The sequence below is a fragment of the Ambystoma mexicanum genome, chromosome 4p, assembly GCF_040938575.1.
Source record: "Ambystoma mexicanum isolate Mex_15411 chromosome 4p, UKY_AmexF1_1, whole genome shotgun sequence".
NCBI lineage: Eukaryota > Metazoa > Chordata > Amphibia > Caudata > Ambystomatidae > Ambystoma > Ambystoma mexicanum.
In genome coordinates, this window is record NC_090927.1 from 298,842,186 (window position 1) to 298,860,449 (window position 18,264).

At 47.3% G+C, this 18,264-nt stretch overlaps 1 protein-coding gene across 1 annotated transcript in view; it reads left to right on the forward strand.

Moving 5' to 3' along the window:
• The window catches only part of MRPL19 (mitochondrial ribosomal protein L19), a 170,601-nt gene that overhangs the window by 104,941 nt on the left and 47,396 nt on the right, over positions 1-18,264 (forward strand). Inside the window, exons 4-5 of the mRNA XM_069605848.1 lie at positions 3,657-3,791; positions 17,581-17,759. Of these exons, the coding sequence (XP_069461949.1) occupies positions 3,657-3,791; positions 17,581-17,759 (314 nt within the window). The remainder of the gene's footprint in view (positions 1-3,656; positions 3,792-17,580; positions 17,760-18,264) is intronic.

The window sequence follows — 18,264 nt, forward strand, 5'->3', positions numbered from 1 at the left end:
TGGACCGCCTGTTCGCCGATTGGGGTAGGCCCCAGATAGATCGGTTTGCAACGGCGACCAATTCCAAGTGGAAGAAGTTTGCTGGCAGGTTCCACCAGCCGAGGAGCCTGAGGTACGCGTTTTCCTTTCCATCGGAAGTACTGTTCCTGTATGAGTTTCGCCCCACCCCCATTCCCGCTCCTGCTACGAGTTATCAACACACTCAGACGGTGTCTGTGCAAGATGATACTCATCGCCCCAGCGTGGCTGAGGCAGATTTGGTATCCGGACTGTCTCAGTCTGTCAGCTTCGCCCCCTGTCAAGCTGCCGGGAGTTCTGGATCTGCTCACCAGAGAAAGAGGCGCAATCCTGCATCATGACCCAGGATCAGTGAACCTGAGGGCTTGACTCCTGCAGCACTAGAGTTTGGTGGATACGAGTTGCCTGCAGACTGCAGAGAGGTCCTCGCCAAGGCGTTGTCGACTTTGAAGTGCTACGGTCACAAGTGGAAGCGTTTCACCATGTGGTTCCGGTCGTAGATTACCCCACTGAGGGTCACGGCCCCGCAAATTCTTCCATACTTTCTTTCCTTGGCCAAGGCTGGCCTAGCACACACTTCTATTAAGGTGCATCTGGCAGCTATTTGCCGCTACACCAGGTCTCCAGGAAGATCTTCACTGTGGCCAAGGAGTTCCTCAAAGGACTTTTTTGACCTTTCCCGTTGGTGAAGGCTCCTGCCCTGTTGTGGGAACTCAACGTAGTTCTGGCGAGGCTCATTGGGGGTGGGGAGGCCTTCGAACCTATGCATCAGGCCCCTCTCAAGTTACTCTTGTGGAAAACGGCTTTCCTGGTGTCCATCACCTCTGCCAGGAGGGTGGGTGAGATCAAGGCCCTATCCTGCAAGCAACCATACCTGATTTTTCACAAATCGAGGATGGTGCTGCGGACGCACCCCTCTTTCATGCCTAAGGTTCCATTGGAATTCCACCTCAAACTGACTGAAAGGGCCTTGCACTCGCTGACCATTGCTTGTGCCTTAAAGTTCTACTTGACACGCACGAAGAGATTTTGGAAGACTTCACAACTGTTTGTGAACTTTGGACCTGTGAACCATGGGAAGGCCTTGTCCAAGGCTTCTATCTCAATGTGGCTCTCCAGCTGCATCATGCACTGTCATTGGTTGGCGAACCGACCGCTGCCCCAGCCTGGTCGCTGTGACGACGGTGTTCCTGTCTGGTGTGCCCCTGCTGGACATCTGCAGGGCTGCTACGTGGCGGTCCACGCACACCTTCACTAAGTTCTACTGCGTCGACAGGGATTCCAGGAGAAGTTTGTCCAACCGAACAATATGTTACTTGAGTGGTACTTTGAATATTATTATATAGGACACCCATTTCTAATTTTATTTCAACTTTGATTCATTTTTATTATATTTCAGATTGATTCATGTCTGCAAAAAACCTTGTCTTTCTGTTTCTTGATGGTTCGATTTTTTTTTTTTCCTCCCCTTCATGATTACATTTTGCATTACTAAATACCCTTATTTCCTCTTTCTCATTAATGAAAATTAATTTCTGCTTTTAAAATTATTTTCCTGGATGTTTGGTTTCTTTGATTACTGTTTTTTCCATTCATATGCATTATTAAATTGTTAACCCATCTACCTCACTGATTGTTTTCAGTATCTATAGAGGCTTCAACCAATTGTGATATCTGTTTTGGATACACATCAATTTAAATTACTTCCAAAAACTAAATTTAGCTCAGTGGATACCATTGTTTGCCTTTTTTCTTTAATGTCCCGATCCACTTTTGCATTAGGGACTCCCCCTATTTTTCTTTTTTGCATGAAGGAGTCCAGAGTCGGCCAAGCAGTGTTTTACACAACCTGGTCGCTTGAGTGGAGTCTGTTCCAGAGGTAAGAGTTAATTGCTTCTGTTGAGCATTGCCACCTCCCGTGGTTGTGTAATATTGTACTGTTATGTAATGGTTATTCATGAGCATGTGAATCCATGCCAGACCCCATGCTGGAGAAGAAACAAGTTACTTACCTGTAACTATTGGTCTCGAGCATGGGTCTGGTATGGATTCACATGTGAACTCTCCTGCCGTCCCTTCTGCAGCTCTTCTGGTAATACTGCCACTTTACGTGCTTACCATATCTGAAGATGGCTGCCAGAGGGGCTTAGGGAGAGGACTGTCATTGGATGGGGGCAGTATGACTCAAGGACAGTGATTTGGTTTAGAGGTGAAATGCAGTTTGTAAGCGAAAGTGAAACTGTTTTTTATTTTACCAAGGATTCCCAGCATGACGACGGGGAATATTCATGAGCATGTGAATCCACGCCAGACCCATGCTGGAGAACAATAGTTACAGGTAAGTAACTTGTTCCTTCTACTATGTTCTAGAGGTGTGAGGAATTGTTACTGTTCATGTTTTGCTATTTTGGGTCCTGAACATGACTCTTTAAATGTGTGTTACTGTTGTCGGTGGTTCCCCTTTTCTACCTGCCCCCTTAGCTTTTAATGTACACTGCTTGCCAACAAGTATTGGGCTTGGATTGAAATTTATTTGTAGTGGTTAAAACATGCATATGGCTCTTTACTCTTTGTATACATGCACTGTGCTTTTACTATGCATAATGTTTAACCCAAAGTACTTTAGAAATTCTAGTGAATAATTATATAATAAAGTGTATATTGGTCAGCATACCAGTGCAGTGTTTTCTCTATGGGTAACCATTGGGGCTAATTCTACCTCGCTCCCAGCCTACCCACCTCCTTGTTTGAAGTCGCCATAGCTACCACTTTAGAGTCCATCTTTTGTTTGGCAAACCTGTCTTGCGTTTAGGTTAGATGATAGACAGATGGCTGTTGCAACACCTCCCGAATAGTAATGTTAATATTTATTCTTGGAGGATAGAAGTACCTTTCAACTTAAATCTTTAATTTGGATCATGTTAATGCTGGGGCACAGTAAATGTTTGTTGATCTTTCTTAGGAAGAGTTTTTTAGTCTCCATCTCTCGGGCCCAGTTGTATCTTGCTACCTGGCTTATTTCAGGGTGTTTTCTTTTGAGTTCCTGACTCTCCATGTAGGAGAATATCAGATCGGTCAAGACAACCGTCCAGAGTGTGTCAACTGGTTTAAGGGTGCAGTAAATACTTTTGATTATCAACAAATAACGGAATCTTCACATGTTTTTGAAGCCTCGGAAAAAGAAATATCTTACATCTCATACAACTACTATAATCAAAGTACATGATCAACCAGAAGCAATACAGCTGTTTGGGTCAGGATACTGATTAGACTAACGCGGTCTTTGGAGATGGTCCTCAACTTTGTGCTTCATAAGGATCCAAAAAGGGCCAAAAAAGAGTTGCGTCCCCAGTGAGACCTGGATGGTTATTACTGGGCAAAAGGTAGTCCTGACACCATAAAAGATCAGGAATAAAGTGGAGGTGACCCGCAAAAGAGACTTTCTCTTGAAATGTTATGGTGCATCCTCTGTAATGTGCAACATATTCCCTGCTTTATTTAATGTGCTGTAATGTGAAACATTTTGCATTGTTGCAGCCATGTTATTGTATTCCTGAACTATATAGACAGTCTTGTTTTTTTTTGCACTCTGTCAGGACTTTATATTGATTCCATTCTCCCCTTTGTGTCTGTGACAGGAAGCATTATGGCTGTGAACATGGCAGATCCATACGCCAATGGAAAAACAAACCGATTTGTAGGAATATGCATTAAGAGATCTGGGTCAGGACTGGGAGCTACCTTCGTGCTTCGCAATATCCTAGAAGGCCAAGGTAGGTTTTTATCCTGTTTATTATTCTCGCGCTATAGTTTTGGTATGCTTATGAACTTGATGTTTTCGAATGCTCTTCAGCACATAATGAATGATTTGAGCTAGGTATGTAGTGTAGGGCTATGGGACGTCTTTTAAGGAAGGGTAGGGCTTTCTGTATGACCAAAGCATTAACTCTGTGTCCTCCTCAGGCTCAGAGGTGGAGATCTCCTCAAGAAACTCTGTGATGGTTCCATTTCAGAGAGTCCTTGCACCTCCACCCACACATGTGATGTCCCCAGTAGCAAAGTGACAGGCTCTTGTTTATGACCTGTTCTGGTATTCATTTGTTATGTGGACTGATATTTATACTGTACCCCTCACCATCGTAGTGATCTTTCATGGTGAAATTCAGATTTTTCTTGTATCCCCTTAGGCAACAGTCTCAACACAAAAGTGATGTCTGCTATGCTGCTCAAGCAGCATAACCTACCTTCATCAGCTGGGTGTCCCTGCGTGGCAGGCTATAGTGAAGTTTGGCAGAGTTGTACTGGGACAAGGGAGGAGCAGTGGAACAGAGTTGTGGGGAAACTGTGACTGTGACTATGATGGCCATGCAGGTGTAACCTTTGGTGAGCTCAGGAGGCACCCCAGCCCATGTTGTGAAGGTGATGGGTACTGAAGAAGCATTGCTGCACTGCAGGTGGCTTAGACTGAGATGACATTAAGGACCTCAACAATTATTCAGCGACATGAGGAAAGTACAATGTCTGTAATAGTGGCTATTTCACAGTGTGGTTATTTTCTGCTGGGCAGCTACAGTCAAGGGAGGATTTATCCTGTGTGAGGGGAAACGCGCTTGGCAGGGGTACAAGAAATTATTTATTCTGCCTTCCTCAAGTAAGATTGTGTGGAAATTTGACAGGCTCATCATGGTGGGCACAGATTGAATGCAGCTAGCCAGTTCCAGCACTTCAAGCCTAGAACTGTTCCACAGACGGGTATTGTTAGCAAAATCTTTTCTTTTTGTAGCTTTACTATCTTTCAATGGTGCCCCCAGCAGGACTGAAATAAACCCATTCTGAGGATGACTACTGGAGCCAGGTATCCAAGGGGGACATCAAAACCACTAGTCATGCTATCCATTTCAAGTCGAAGCGCGGATCTACACTCGACAGTGGAGACCTTCCATGGTTCCTCCTCCCTTGAACTGGTGGGCATAACCAGTTCCTAGTTGTGCATTGCTAATGTTGTCAATCCTGGAGATCAGATATCTGGAGCACAGCATCCAATATCGGTACTTATCCTGTGGCTGAGATCTTGTGCAGCCTCTGTGTGGTGCATCCTCATTTGGACCTGGGATATTGCTGCTCGGCTGCTACCAAAAAAAAGGTGCAACCTGGTTGGGCCTGTCTGGGCTCACTTCATTGGCAGCTTAAAATTAGGGACCCTAATGAATGATTTTCCCCACCCACCTATGTGAGAGTGATGCTGATTCTTACATCATCCGAGATCAGTTTAGTAATTTATTGTGGTGTTAGATGTAGCCTTTTGGGAAGTACTGCAATCGGGATACTACTACCATACTTCTACCCTCTTACAACGGCCTGCTCTTCGTAGCGTTTCCAAAGGATGAGCGAGCCAGAACGAAGGTCAACCAGAGGGGGGGGGATTGATCAAATGGTATATGTTGAAGGATACTTGATGGGAATAGACTGGAATCCAGGGAATTCCCCTTCGGGGCAGAATACTATATAGCAGGTCATCCCTGTACAAGGATGTTACAAATTAATGTGATATCTAAAACTATCTGAATTGCTTCCTGATTAAGTAGTCCAAGGGTTCAATTGCTATGGTAAAGAGGCTTGGGGATGGATGACTGTAATGTCTTGGGTCTCCCTCCGCCCCTGATCTCCCAGAGCTCTACTGTTCTTTAAAAAAAATAAAAAGGTGAATGGGGAGAAACCCAGGGTGGTACACTAGGTTATCAAACTTTCAATGAAAAACTCCCTTGAAACCTCAATTTACCCTTGTTCAGAATGGCAAATGCTCTTAAAATTAGTACATAGTATTCAATATTTTTTCCTATTTCACATGATTTGCTAGTTAATTTTCATAAAAATATATCCAGGTTTATTACTCATTCAATTCAGATCTCTGCATTGGCTCCCAGTGGCTGCGAGGATCAAGTTCAAAACCCGGCTACGAGAGCCATGTAGGAGGACGCGTTCCAGCGGAGCTCCCGAGATCCTGAACAGATCCGGGCAAATCAGTGCAGTACGACTGCTTATTGAATACCGACGATATGCATGCCAGCGTGTGAAGGTGCTACCCGAAGTACCGTGAACTTTTGGAGGTCATAGCAGCTACGACGGCTAAGATCGGAGAAGAAAAGTCGAGAGACGCTGAGAACAAAGGGCGACCCAAAATGGCCGACATAGGCCCGAGGCGGGATTGAAAAGAGTTGCGGGAAGACCTAACCAGGTCAGCGTGTAGTGCGCCCACTCATAATTCGGTAGACCTGCACATCCTCAGAACCATGTCCAGTAAGGCAGTGCGACCTAAGGCGAAACAGCCCACGCTGGACGACTTCACCAAAACGTCCCCGGCCCGGACGCCACCAAGAATAAGGATGCACCGGCCGTGGGTGGCGCAACGACTTCGAGCTCTAACCAAGAAATCCTGGCAGCGATTGCGGACCTGAGAGCGGCCTGGGAGTCGAAATTAGAACTGACTGTCTCTGAATTAAAAACGGCATTGGACCTCAAAGTTGGGGAGGTCCAGGAGGACGTCAATCTACTGAGACAAGACGTTAGGGTTCTGGCGGAGCGCACAGAGTCCCTGGAAAAAGAAGTTGGCCCGAATACGGCGGACTGTGCCACCCACAAGGCAAAACTGCACGCCCTAATCCAAAGGGTGGGCAACTTGGAAAATAGAGTGGAGGAGGCGGAAGGACGGGCCCGTCGCAACAATATCCGCATTGTGGGCCTACCGGAAGGGACGGAGGGCCGTGACCCTACGGACTTTGTTGAGACCATGTTGCTGCAAGAGATACCCGGAGGGGCCTTATCCCAAGGCTTCGCAGTGGAGAGAGCACATAGAGCCCTAACGAGGAGGCCGCCTCCCGGAAACCCGCCCAGACCCATCATTGCCAAAATTCTTAACTATCGTGATCGGGAAAGAATATTAGAACATTTTCGAAAAGGAGGCACGATCAAGAGAGGAGCAGCAAACATCACGGCGTATCCGGATTACACCCTAGCTGTGCAGCGGAGCCGCATGAACTTTGGGACTGTGAAACGGAGGCTGAGGGAGGCAGGTTACAAATATATGTTGCTTTACCCTGCAAAACTGAAGGTCATACAGGCGCATAAAACTTTATTTTTCGAGACCCCAGAGGACGCCATGGAGTGGCTCGACGCACAGGGGTGCCCTCAAGAATCGGCGGACCGGCCCCAGAAGGACTCGGAGGAGCTGCGGAAGACGTAAAATGGCATCGCAAGATGGCGCGACTCATGGACCCTGAGACTTGATTATAGTCGGTTCGGAACCTTCGATATGGAAGGTCAGTTGGTTGTACTGTTTGTCACAAACATTGAGATTATCATTGAACGGGAGCCCCATGGAGCGATACTCTCTCCCCACAATAGCTTAGGTTAGGTGGCCATTAGGGCGACCTCACCCTACTGGGCTCCGTGCACGGACCGGTGTTTGCGGAACCAGATGTGGGGGTGCCTGAGCTCTTTTGTTGAAGCTGGGCAACAGTTGGGGTGTGTGGTGTTGGGGGGAGGGTGGGAGAGGGAGGGGAAAGGGAGTTGGAGTTTGGTTGTGTGTGTGGTTAGTTTGGGAATGAGCTTATTCGCGGAGTGGCTGCAGTGGGACGCCTTCTGTGTCACGAGCACCGCTGGAGGTTCCCGTAAGTGGGGTGGGAAGACACATAGCTGCCATGGGTGACCTCAAGATTGCCACCTGGAACGTCCGAGGCCTCAATAATTACCTGAAAAGAAATAAAGTCATGTTGTATCTTAAACGACAGAAGATCGACATTGCCCTACTACAAGAAACGCACCTGGCCCAACATAAACTAGACCTTGTAAAGAAAAAATGGGGTGGTACAGTGGTGGGCTCCCCGTACTCGGCCTATGCCAGAGGTGTGCTGATCTGGGTGGCCCCGCATGTCCCACTCAGAATTGTACGAGAGGAGGTAGACAAGGAGGGTAGGCTGGTAATACTGAGGGTACTGATTGAGAACAGAGGACTGAGTATTATTAATACATATGCCCCCAATCAGAATACTGCTGTATACTTCAGGACTCTATGTACACGCCTGGGCCCGTGCGCAGGGGAACCGATTATCTGGGGGGGGGGACTTTAACTGTGTTCTTGACCCCAAGATAGATAGGTCCGACAGTAAAGTAGACAGGCCCACCCCAGCGGCCAGGGCTCTACGGGTACTATTAGACGACTATGGACTAGAAGATGTCTGGAGATTGAAACACCTCACGGCCTTGCAGTACTCATTATTCGGCCCCTCAACAGTTGCACACGAGACTAGATTACTTCTTTGCTACGCCAGAAGTGGTGATAACAACTACACAGGTTGAATACAGAGCGAGGGTCCTGTCGGACCATTCACCCTTGGTGATGGCCTGGCAATATGGCCGCCCCAGAGGGCGGATTCCAACATGGCGCCTTCGGGCGGAGGCGCTCAGAGACCCGGTCTTTAGAGAAGATATTAGAGAGACGATTACAAGGTATTTTGAGGAGAACACGGGCAGTGTGGATTCGGCTGGTACACTTTGGGAGGCCTTCAAGGTGGTAGTGAGGGGCGACGCTATTTCTAAATCAAAGGGCCTTCAGGGGGGGGTTTTAGCTGAGCTGGAGAAAGTGGAGAAAGAATTGGAGCGTGAATGTACCAGAGGGGGAGGGGACACAGACCTAGTACTCGAATTACAACAACGATGCTCAGAGCTTTGGGAGCGGCTTTGTGACCTCAATTACAGGAAATACGTGGAGAGGCAACATGCAGGAGGTGACAAAACTGGTCGCCTACTGGCATGGCTTTATAAGAGGGAAACCCCCAGGGCCCCGGTCATGATGATAGAAAGGGAAGACGGAGAGGAGGCTCACACTCAGGAAGAGGTTAATGCTGCTTTCTTAGATTATTATAAAGCGCTGTATGAGGACAAAGGGGAAGACAATCTGGATAAAATCAGGGACACACTGGAAGATATAGAACTGCCCAGGATTAGTGCAGAGGAAAGGGAGGAGTTAGATGGCCCCATTACGCTAGATGAACTGGAAGAGGTGGTGAAACGGCTGCCTACTTGCAAGACCCCGGGCACTGATGGACTCCCGAGTGAGTTCTACAAAACGTATAGCGCAGAGATACTCCCCCCTATGCTGGAGATGTATAACGAATCATTCGAGGGAGGCCAATTGCCAGACACGCTCAGAGAAGCACTGATCGTACCACTACCCAAGCCTAACAAGCCGAGACAACATTGTGGATCGTATAGACCGCTGTCGATGTTGAACCAAGACAGTAAGATCCTGACAGCGGTCTTGGCGGACAGGCTGCGCAAGGTCATCGGCAGACTGATACACTCGGATCAGACAGGTTATGTCCCTGGCAGGAATATAACTCATAATCACAGGCGGCTCCACCGAGTGATAGAAGAAGGGAACAGAAGAGATGAGGAAATGGCAGTGATCTCCCTAGACGCAGTTAAGGCGTTTGATTCGGTGAGGTGGCCGTGGCTGTTTGCGGTCCTGAGGGAATATGGGTTTGGGCCAGGCTATATCAGATGGGCGAGACTACTGTATAGCCAGCCAACGGCTAGAGTGCGTACGGGATCAGTGATATCCGATAAGTGGCACCTAAGTAGGGGTACTAGGCAGGGATGTCCTTTGTCCCCGATGTTATACATATTGGCCTTGGAACCCTTAGCGGTATATCTTAGACAGCAATATGACCTGGTGGGCATCAAGGTGGGAGGAAAGAGCCATTTGATATCCTTATATGCCGATGACTTGCTGCTATACCTAAAGTATCCCGAAGAGAACCTCCAGTATATTTTGGAGGTCATGCAGAAGTATGCCGAATTGTCCGGCATAGCGGTTAATCCCGGCAAGTCGAGCATGTTCCCCCTAGGGTATTATTCGAGGGTCCCCACGGAACGCTTACCGGTATTGCCCGTGCCTTGGGCAGCCGAGTCCTTCCGATACCTCGGAATAGACCTATATCACACTGTGGGAAACGAACATCTGCATAACACCCAGGTTGCTGTGGATAAAATCCGTGCGTCTATGCGATTTTGGGAAAAGCTGCCGCTAGCGATGATAGGGCGAGGGGCGTTGCTTAAAATGGTTGTCTTGCCTAGACTGCTGCATTTCTTCAACAACATACCATACTTAATAGCTAGGAAGTTCTTTACCAAACTCGACAGTATGTGCAGGGACTTCTTATGGCACGGCACTCGCAACCGAGTGGCGCTGTGGAAGCTACAAAACTTCTACGATAAAGGAGGGATTAAATTACCACATTTTGAGGCCTACTATGTAGCGAGCCAATTGCAATATGTTACACAGTGGCTCTCTGATGTCCCGAGTCCAGGTTGGTTGGGACAGATTGCACCCCGTTTTATTTGAAGGAGATCATCTGGGTCCCTAGACAAGACTTAAATCTTCGCCCTGGTATGCTTTTACTTGGGTGGAAAATGTGGCGTAGAGCATGCCAGCTACTGGAAAGCCCGGATCCGTGTTCGCCGCAGGTGCCACTGGTTGCCTTGACTGCGGGGGATGGTCAACTTAGAAAAACGATTAGAATGTACTGGGAATCGGTTGGGTTGGCCACGTTAGGAGATATATGGCAAGATGGGGCCATCAAGGATTTTGCAGACCTAGAAGAAGAGTCTGGGTTACATGGGGGCCAATACGTTACATACCTCAGGTTGGTACGGATTATCCGAAAATCTTGGCCTGAGACAGTGTTAGCGGAGGATCCGGACGCCCTGATTGATACAATATATGACATATCAGAAGGCGGACACGAGATCTCCAGATTGTATGAGGTGGTGATGTCCCGAGTGGGGAAGGACTTGACAGACTTGAGACTAGAATGGGAAATGGAGGTGGGGGTTCAGATGGCTGATGGGATGTGGGAACGGGCTCTGGGATATCATAAAAAAGTGTCCAGAAATGCTAGATTACAGCAAATCCAACTATACATCACACACAGAGCGTATATGAACCCCAAGAGAATAGCTAAGTTTGCGAACTCGGGCAGGCAGGCATGCCCGAAATGTAACGAGGAGGACGCGGACATGACGCATATGTTCTGGTCCTGCCCAGTAATCGAAGTCTTCTGGAGAGAAGTGTCACAGAAGTTGGCTGACAAAGGGGTCCCGATAAGCATTGACACGACCTGGGCTTGCCTTCTAGGGGGGTTCCCCAGACCGAAGAACACCAGACACCTGGGGAAACTGAGAGACCTAGCGTATATACTCGCTAAGAGGAGGATAGCTATGAACTGGAAGCAATGCTACAAACCTAGGATAGAGATGTGGTGGAGGGATCTCCAGAAATGGGCGGAAGCCGAAACCATGGTCTGGCAAGAGGCATGCAGTAAATGCGAGGAGGAGGATGTGGGCAACCTAGTAGCCTGGAGGTCATTAGTCACTGGTCTGTTTGGGGTACGAGGAGAACCTACTGCCTCGGAGGAGGAAGTCACCCGGCCACACCAGGTCGATACAGAACTACCCTGTGGATGAGCTCTTGGGGGGGGGGGGGGGAGGGGGAGTGTAGTGTTGTGTTTTGTTAAGTGTTTATTGTCTTACTGTATATAATGTCACAAGTTTGTTTATACTGTTTTCACTTAAAACAAAATAAAAATATATTTAAAAAAAAAAAAAAAAGTTCAAAACCCTCTGCATTGTCCACAAGGCCTTCTGGGGCCTGGGGCCTCAATACCTTCAACTCTCTCTTCCTATGATGATATATGATATGATATGGCATTTATAACGCGCCTATACACAAGTGTTTCATCTTCCTAAATATCTTCCCTCTCGAGCTCTTCCGCCTCCAACTCCCTTAGGCTCAGTTGCTTCTCCAAGCAACGAGTTGGTGGAAGATCTTTCTTCGGCTGGGGCCTCCCACTGGAACAGCCTCCCTGTCCCCCTGAAACTTGAAGCGAACCATCTCCGGTTCCGGAAGCACCTAAAAACCTTTCTCTTTGCTTCTGCCTTTTTTCTCCTCCTCTCCCCTGCTGACCTCCTGGCTGAAACTGAATCTGCACGGGTTACCTAGCCACCCTCTGTTCTCTGGCCCAGGTCCCTCGCCCACCAGTCACACACACCTGCACTGCCTGCCCGGCAACCCAGCACTTGGGGACTGTTGCTGTATCCCTATAGTCCCACTACCAGCACTTGACACCTGATGTCTACACTTACCTTTGCTCTTGCAACCTGCTGGCCGTTACCTTACCTATTGTTATTATATGCCATGTACTGCACTGTCTCCTCCCCTCCCCCCCTGAACGTTCCCTCTTTCTCCAACCCATGCACTTGTGCGATCTGAATGACACCTAGCCTAGTAGGATCGTTGTCTGTTCTCCCTTTATTCCCCCTCCCTTGCCTCGTCGCGCCTTGAAACACTTGTGTATAGGCGCGTTATAAATGCCATATCATAACACTTAAACAAAATACATGTCACTGGAACACTTGACTAACTTTTCACAAAAAGACAATGGGCCTCGTTACGATTCCGGCGGTAGCCGTGCCGGAAAAACTGACAGGCTGCCGCCGGACTAGAAATACCATTCTGCCTTCGTGATTGCCGGAATCACCGGGGCATTACAACCCTGGTGACCCGGTAATTCTGGAGGCGGATTTCCATAAATCCTCATTCCCATGGAGTACCAGAGGGCTCCATGGGGATGGAGACAATGGAAACACTGGTTCCGTCTATGACGGAGCCAGTGTTTCCATTTCCGCCTGCAGGCGGATGCCATTACTCCCGCTAGGTAAGACCTGGTGGGAGTGACACCTCTCGCCTGCAGGACTCGGAATCAGCCGGTCCGGAAACAACAGTGGCGGCGGATTTACCGCCACCGTTGATTCCGGACCGGCAGGGTCATAATGAGGCCCAATGTCTGTATTTGATCAAAATAGCTCAGTAATCTTTTCAGCACATCTTGTCAAAGAGCATCATTATCTCAAGTCCAGGCACATAAATACATATGCTAGTAAATGCATATGATGAGACACAAAGGGTTTCATTCCTCGGTAGCTGCATAAATTCATCAATGGGTTATGGGGGTGCTGAGAAAAGATAATGTTCTTGGTACCTGTGCAAACTTTGTGACGTTTCATTGCTGTGATATTGCTAATTCGGTTATTGAACCACTGTTCGTTTTTTCAGTGTAGCCCATTGTAAGGGTGCAGAAGAAGGCAACTGGCCAGGAGATGCAATTTTTATTTATCTTATGAAAACAAAAACCTATCTATGCCGAACTCTAAAAGGGGTTTCCCTGTCTCAACTAATATCTAAAGGAAGTGTCAGAATGTCCGTCAAATGAAAAATACTGTGTCAAAAGCCTAATTTTGGCACTTACTATAGAACCAAAAAGTCTTAATGAAAAGTTCTTTCACCAGGAGAATGACTCCCTTCTCCTAGAGTAGAAAAAGAGCGAGTCTCTTAAAAAAAAAAAAAAGAAAAGTCTAATCTGTACCAGGGGGTTTGACTCCCTTCCCCTGCCGTTCTGAGTCTCCTTTTGATGCGATCAAATGTCTCTTGCCCAGGGGAATGCGCCCCCTTCTCCTGGTATTTATTCCAAAAAGGGCCACCTATCGCCAGGGGGAATGTTAATGGCCCAAAATGTCACCCTCATAATTCTGACGGGCGAAATGCTGACTTTCTCTTTTTCTGTAGACCGCCCTTCCACCGTATATGTATGTGGGGGGGGGTATATGACAGTAATATGGGAGGGTTCTGGGGGGTCCCCCCGGCATGTGTATGTGCTGTAAAGGGGGTTAAAGTTGGCATTTTCGGCCGTCGCAATTATGGGGGGTCAGAGTCATCATAAATCCGGGGGAATGTCTCCATTCCTTTGGCTTCTCCTGTAGGCTGCAATTTAGGTCCAGCGAGAATGACCCCCTTCGGACCTTTAGACACAAACTGTTCTTGCATGTTCTGCACAATGATTTGCGGCTCATCTAAGCAACCCAGTGGACTTGTTTCTACCACTGGTTGGAGAGCAACTCCCTCCGGTATTTCCTCTGTAATTATGCTGAGCCCAAACATGTATTCTTCTCTCTTCCCTGATAGGCCCATTTGATTCTCTCCTCTCAAGTACTGCCACGAGGAAGATGACTTGGAACGTTACTCTTTCTCCAATGGTTAAGGTCCCAAACCCTGGTGTCTTCCCCTCTGTTGCTAGGCCCACTTGGTTCACTCGCCTGCCGAGTACTGCCATGAGGAGGAAGGTGCGTATCCTGCTTCACTCTACAGCGGTGCAGGTCCCAGACCCTTGTCTTGTATCCTCCTTTCACCCGGCGCACCTGGATCATTCTCCTGCCAAGTGGAGGATGACATATCGTTATTATTGTTCGGGCTATGTCCCTCTAGTCCTTTTTTAAACCCCTACCGGTTTCTGTGTGACACCCCTTACCGTCAGTGACTCTGGTACGCTCTGCCGGTTCTTCCTGGGGTTACGTTGCTTTCTGCTATGCATGGGCGTTTCTAGCCTCCGATGCTTTCGCCCTGTGTAGGTTTCTCCTGGTTGCCGGTGTAGGCGCCGCTACAGGACTGCACGGTCCACCTACCAGAGGTCGTGCCACCGATTACCTGCTTCCAGCCACATTCCTGGCCAGCTCCACGCCACTGGGGACAATGCTTCCCGTTGTCCACTTCTCAACTTCGGTGTAGGACAGAATTCGGCCTCTCTACCGTGTTCTCTATGCCTCTTTTGAAGCTCCCATGCTGGACGGACTTCCGTACTGGTTTGATGCTCCTGGGTTCGCCTACATCCAGAACTGTTCTTTCTTTTGTGAAGTGCCTTGTCTGTTTTTAAGAGACTCCCATGAACACTCCTCTGTGGAAGTCTGTAGCATTGCTGCTTCTTCCCTGTCTGCTCTTTATGGCTACTGATGGCCACTTCTCAGTACTTGAATGGTTGGTGATCTGTTTGGTTGGTGATCTGAGTCAGCTGTACTATTTGTATTGTCATCAGTCTTCTTCGTCTCAGTCCTGTTAAGGAAAAGGTTAGAATGAGCTCATCAGTCTAGCGTAGTCTTCTTAACAAGATCAGAGCTAGCAGACTTGGACAACAAGCTAGTACAAGAGTGTACTGTGGAGCTTTCTGAATAACTTCCCAGGTATTTTAAGCTTTGGGTTCTCAAGGTCGGGAGGGTAAGGGAGATCTGTCAAGGGACAAGAATCTGGCTAGAAGGATTTGCGGTGGTTGTCATCCTGTAGGGTTGACGGTAAGAGGAGCGGGTTTGCCTTTGACTCACGTCCTTATCCACAGGAATGGAGTTCCTCTCCATGGGTGACTATCAGATAGCAGCCTGTTAGCGATAATTCTCGATAATTCTCATTTCTATGCTAATTCCCTTCAACCTTGGAGACTCCCAGTTCTTTTGTTGGACTTTAGGACTTTTTAATTTTAATCCTGGAGAGAGTGCGCCCTTTTTCTAACTCCCACATGTATTTTGATCTGATTTGGATTATCGGTTTCCTTTGTTCCTGGAGTCTGACAAACTCCATAGGCATCTACTTTTTGTATGGTGACACACAGCACCTTCAGTGCAGTGTCACAGAGAAATACTTTAGATTTCTCATACGTTTTAAATACCTTTTCTTGTGAGAACTACTGTTCCCAAGAATAGTAAAGTGAAATTGACTTTGCTTACCTTTTCTCTTTGTAGGTCCAGCACACACCATCTTATGTGCAGCGCTGGAGGGGTTACCTAGTAGTCTCTTTTCCTACTTATTCAAGTAACATTTTTTTTGTTACCCTCCTGACTTAAAATGGCTGGTGGGAGTGGTTTAATTTTCCTACCAATGTGCTTTTCTACCGCAGGCTGAACCCTCAGCTGCAGTATAGCCCCCATGGGTGACCATTGTGTCAAAATGGCCCGGTCGTTTTTTATTTTTTTGCGATTTCTTGTTTGTGAGGTCTTTCTTAGGTTTTACTCTGCGCGCCAAATCAGGTTTGAGCCCTTTGTTTGTTTTGCTTTTGGCAGGCTTCAGTATTGAAACCCGCCTCTGGCTCCAGTGTGTCTGGTAGGGCAGGAAGTGAGTGAGGTGCCCGAAACGCCCCAGTCCTTTGTCTCCTTGGTTACCTGAATGCACCCAGTCCGTATTGGCTGGCTGGCTGGCTGTCCTTGTAGGATAGCCACCCTGCTGTGTGAGTGACAGCTAGGCTGAATGGGAGAAACCTGCTTAAAAGGCAAGGCTTCTTAGACTGAAGAGAGAGTCGACAGCTGGGAAGAATAACCCGACGAAGAAACGTGAACGAAGCTTGCTGGATCCTCCTGGACCGTTGAAATGGCTGCTGAAGCTCTGCTTCTGTGCTGAAACTCCTTTTTCTGATCAACAAGAGAAGCTCCGGAGAGGACGACTTCTTCCCTTGGGTTAGTGGGACCAACTAACCTTGAGACGAACTTGACTGGAAGACCTTCACCAACTGGCTGTACTTCTTTGCAGCTGCTGCAACCGAGTGCCAGGGGTCGAGTCACACTACCAACATGTGTATTACAGACCTATACCAATAGGTGGGTTACCTAATACCAACAGGACAAGGGTTGTGCAGTCTCCCACAGGGTTACTACATCAATTATTGCCCAACACAGCCTCACCACCCTAGCGTCATAGAAAGGGGTTCACCTCTGGGGAGAAGTGACGAGAGCAAGTGAATCGTCACACAATATATGCTTGCACAGAGAAACATTTTTCATCAAACATGGATTTTTTTAAAATTTGTGTTGCTGGAGTTCATAGCTATTTGCTCTTGTGTTCTGCTCAGAGCTGGGATCGGGTGCTCCCATCTCTTCTGGGAATGGTGTCTACAAAGAGCAAGTTCACATTTTGTGAGCATAGGGCAGGTAGGAGGATAGTAGGAATCGGGGCAAATTGTCATTGAAGCAGTAGTTTTATTAAAGTAGTGGCTTTATATGCCTAGACTTTGTAAACAATTCCCCTTCTCTTTTAGCTGTAGTCTGGACCCCCTGCCTAGTATCTCTACTGTATCCTAGGATATCCAATTTGATAACCATACTGACATTTTCCAGGCACCTGCCCTTAAACATAATAGGACTGGATAGGCATGGTGCCAAGGGGCTGTCAATTTTTAAAGCCAATAATCTAAATCCTAATTGGAAATTTCAGCATTAGCACGGAAATTGTATGTTTGCAAAAGTCTTTGAGTCATCGACTGTCAATTGAATGGAAAGGTCCTTACTATTGTGCACCGTAAAATTATTGCGTTTTGCACACTACAAATACTGTAAGCAAAATGAGGCGATCAGGAGAATCTTCCCATTAACTTGGGATTGGTGCTTCCCGCCATGAAATAATTTCTAGAAGTACTAGGCCAAGGCCAGATAAATTAGACTGCAATACTCTGTCCTTACAAACCGACCTTCAGTGAAAAACGCAATGTATATTATGGAAATGTTCTTGTATGTGGGGTGATTCCAACTAAATTAAGGTTTTTGGAGTATTATCCTGACATTGTGTGCATGGGATACCCATATTGTTCACTGTTGTGGAACTTGCAAGTGATATTTTTCATTTGTTACTTTTTCCAGGTGTAGAGATCCGGTATGATTTGTACAGTCCTCGCATCCAGTCCATTGAGGTGTTAAAGCTGGAGAAGAGATTAGATGAGGATCTGATGTATTTGAGAGATGCGCTTCCAGAATACAGTACTGTTGATGTGAATATGAAACCTGTATTCATGTCATCAAATGAGGTCCCGGTTAACCAGGTAAGTGAGATGTACAACGGGAAGCTAGGAATTAGGATAAAACATGTTATTTGTGCCGTGAGTTCTCGCCATCTGTTATTCTGCCTCCCTCCCAACCAATTTATAGTTTTTTACTTTTTTATTCTTTTCTGGAGCCTAGCATTAGAAATTACTGCCAGTGATGACATTCTTCTCTAGGGGCCGTCCCTCTGGAGGGCTGTCAATTTTCATCTCGGTGAACTTGCCAAGACACGCTAAACGTTCCAATCAGTCAAATTGGAATTTCCAGTTCCAGCTGCTGAAGGGTGGGGGTGGGCCGGTAGGATCGGGTTGATTAAATTGTATAATCATTTAGCCAGAGGTAGCTTGGTGCACTTGTTAAATACCCTTAAGGAGATTCTAATGTAGGGTAGTCACTGGAAAGCTATGAGTTTCCTCATTATTGTTGGGGGTGATTTTAACCTAGGTGAAAAGATCTTTTTCTAAAGATCTTTTCACAGAACTACAGATTTAGTAAGACTGCTCA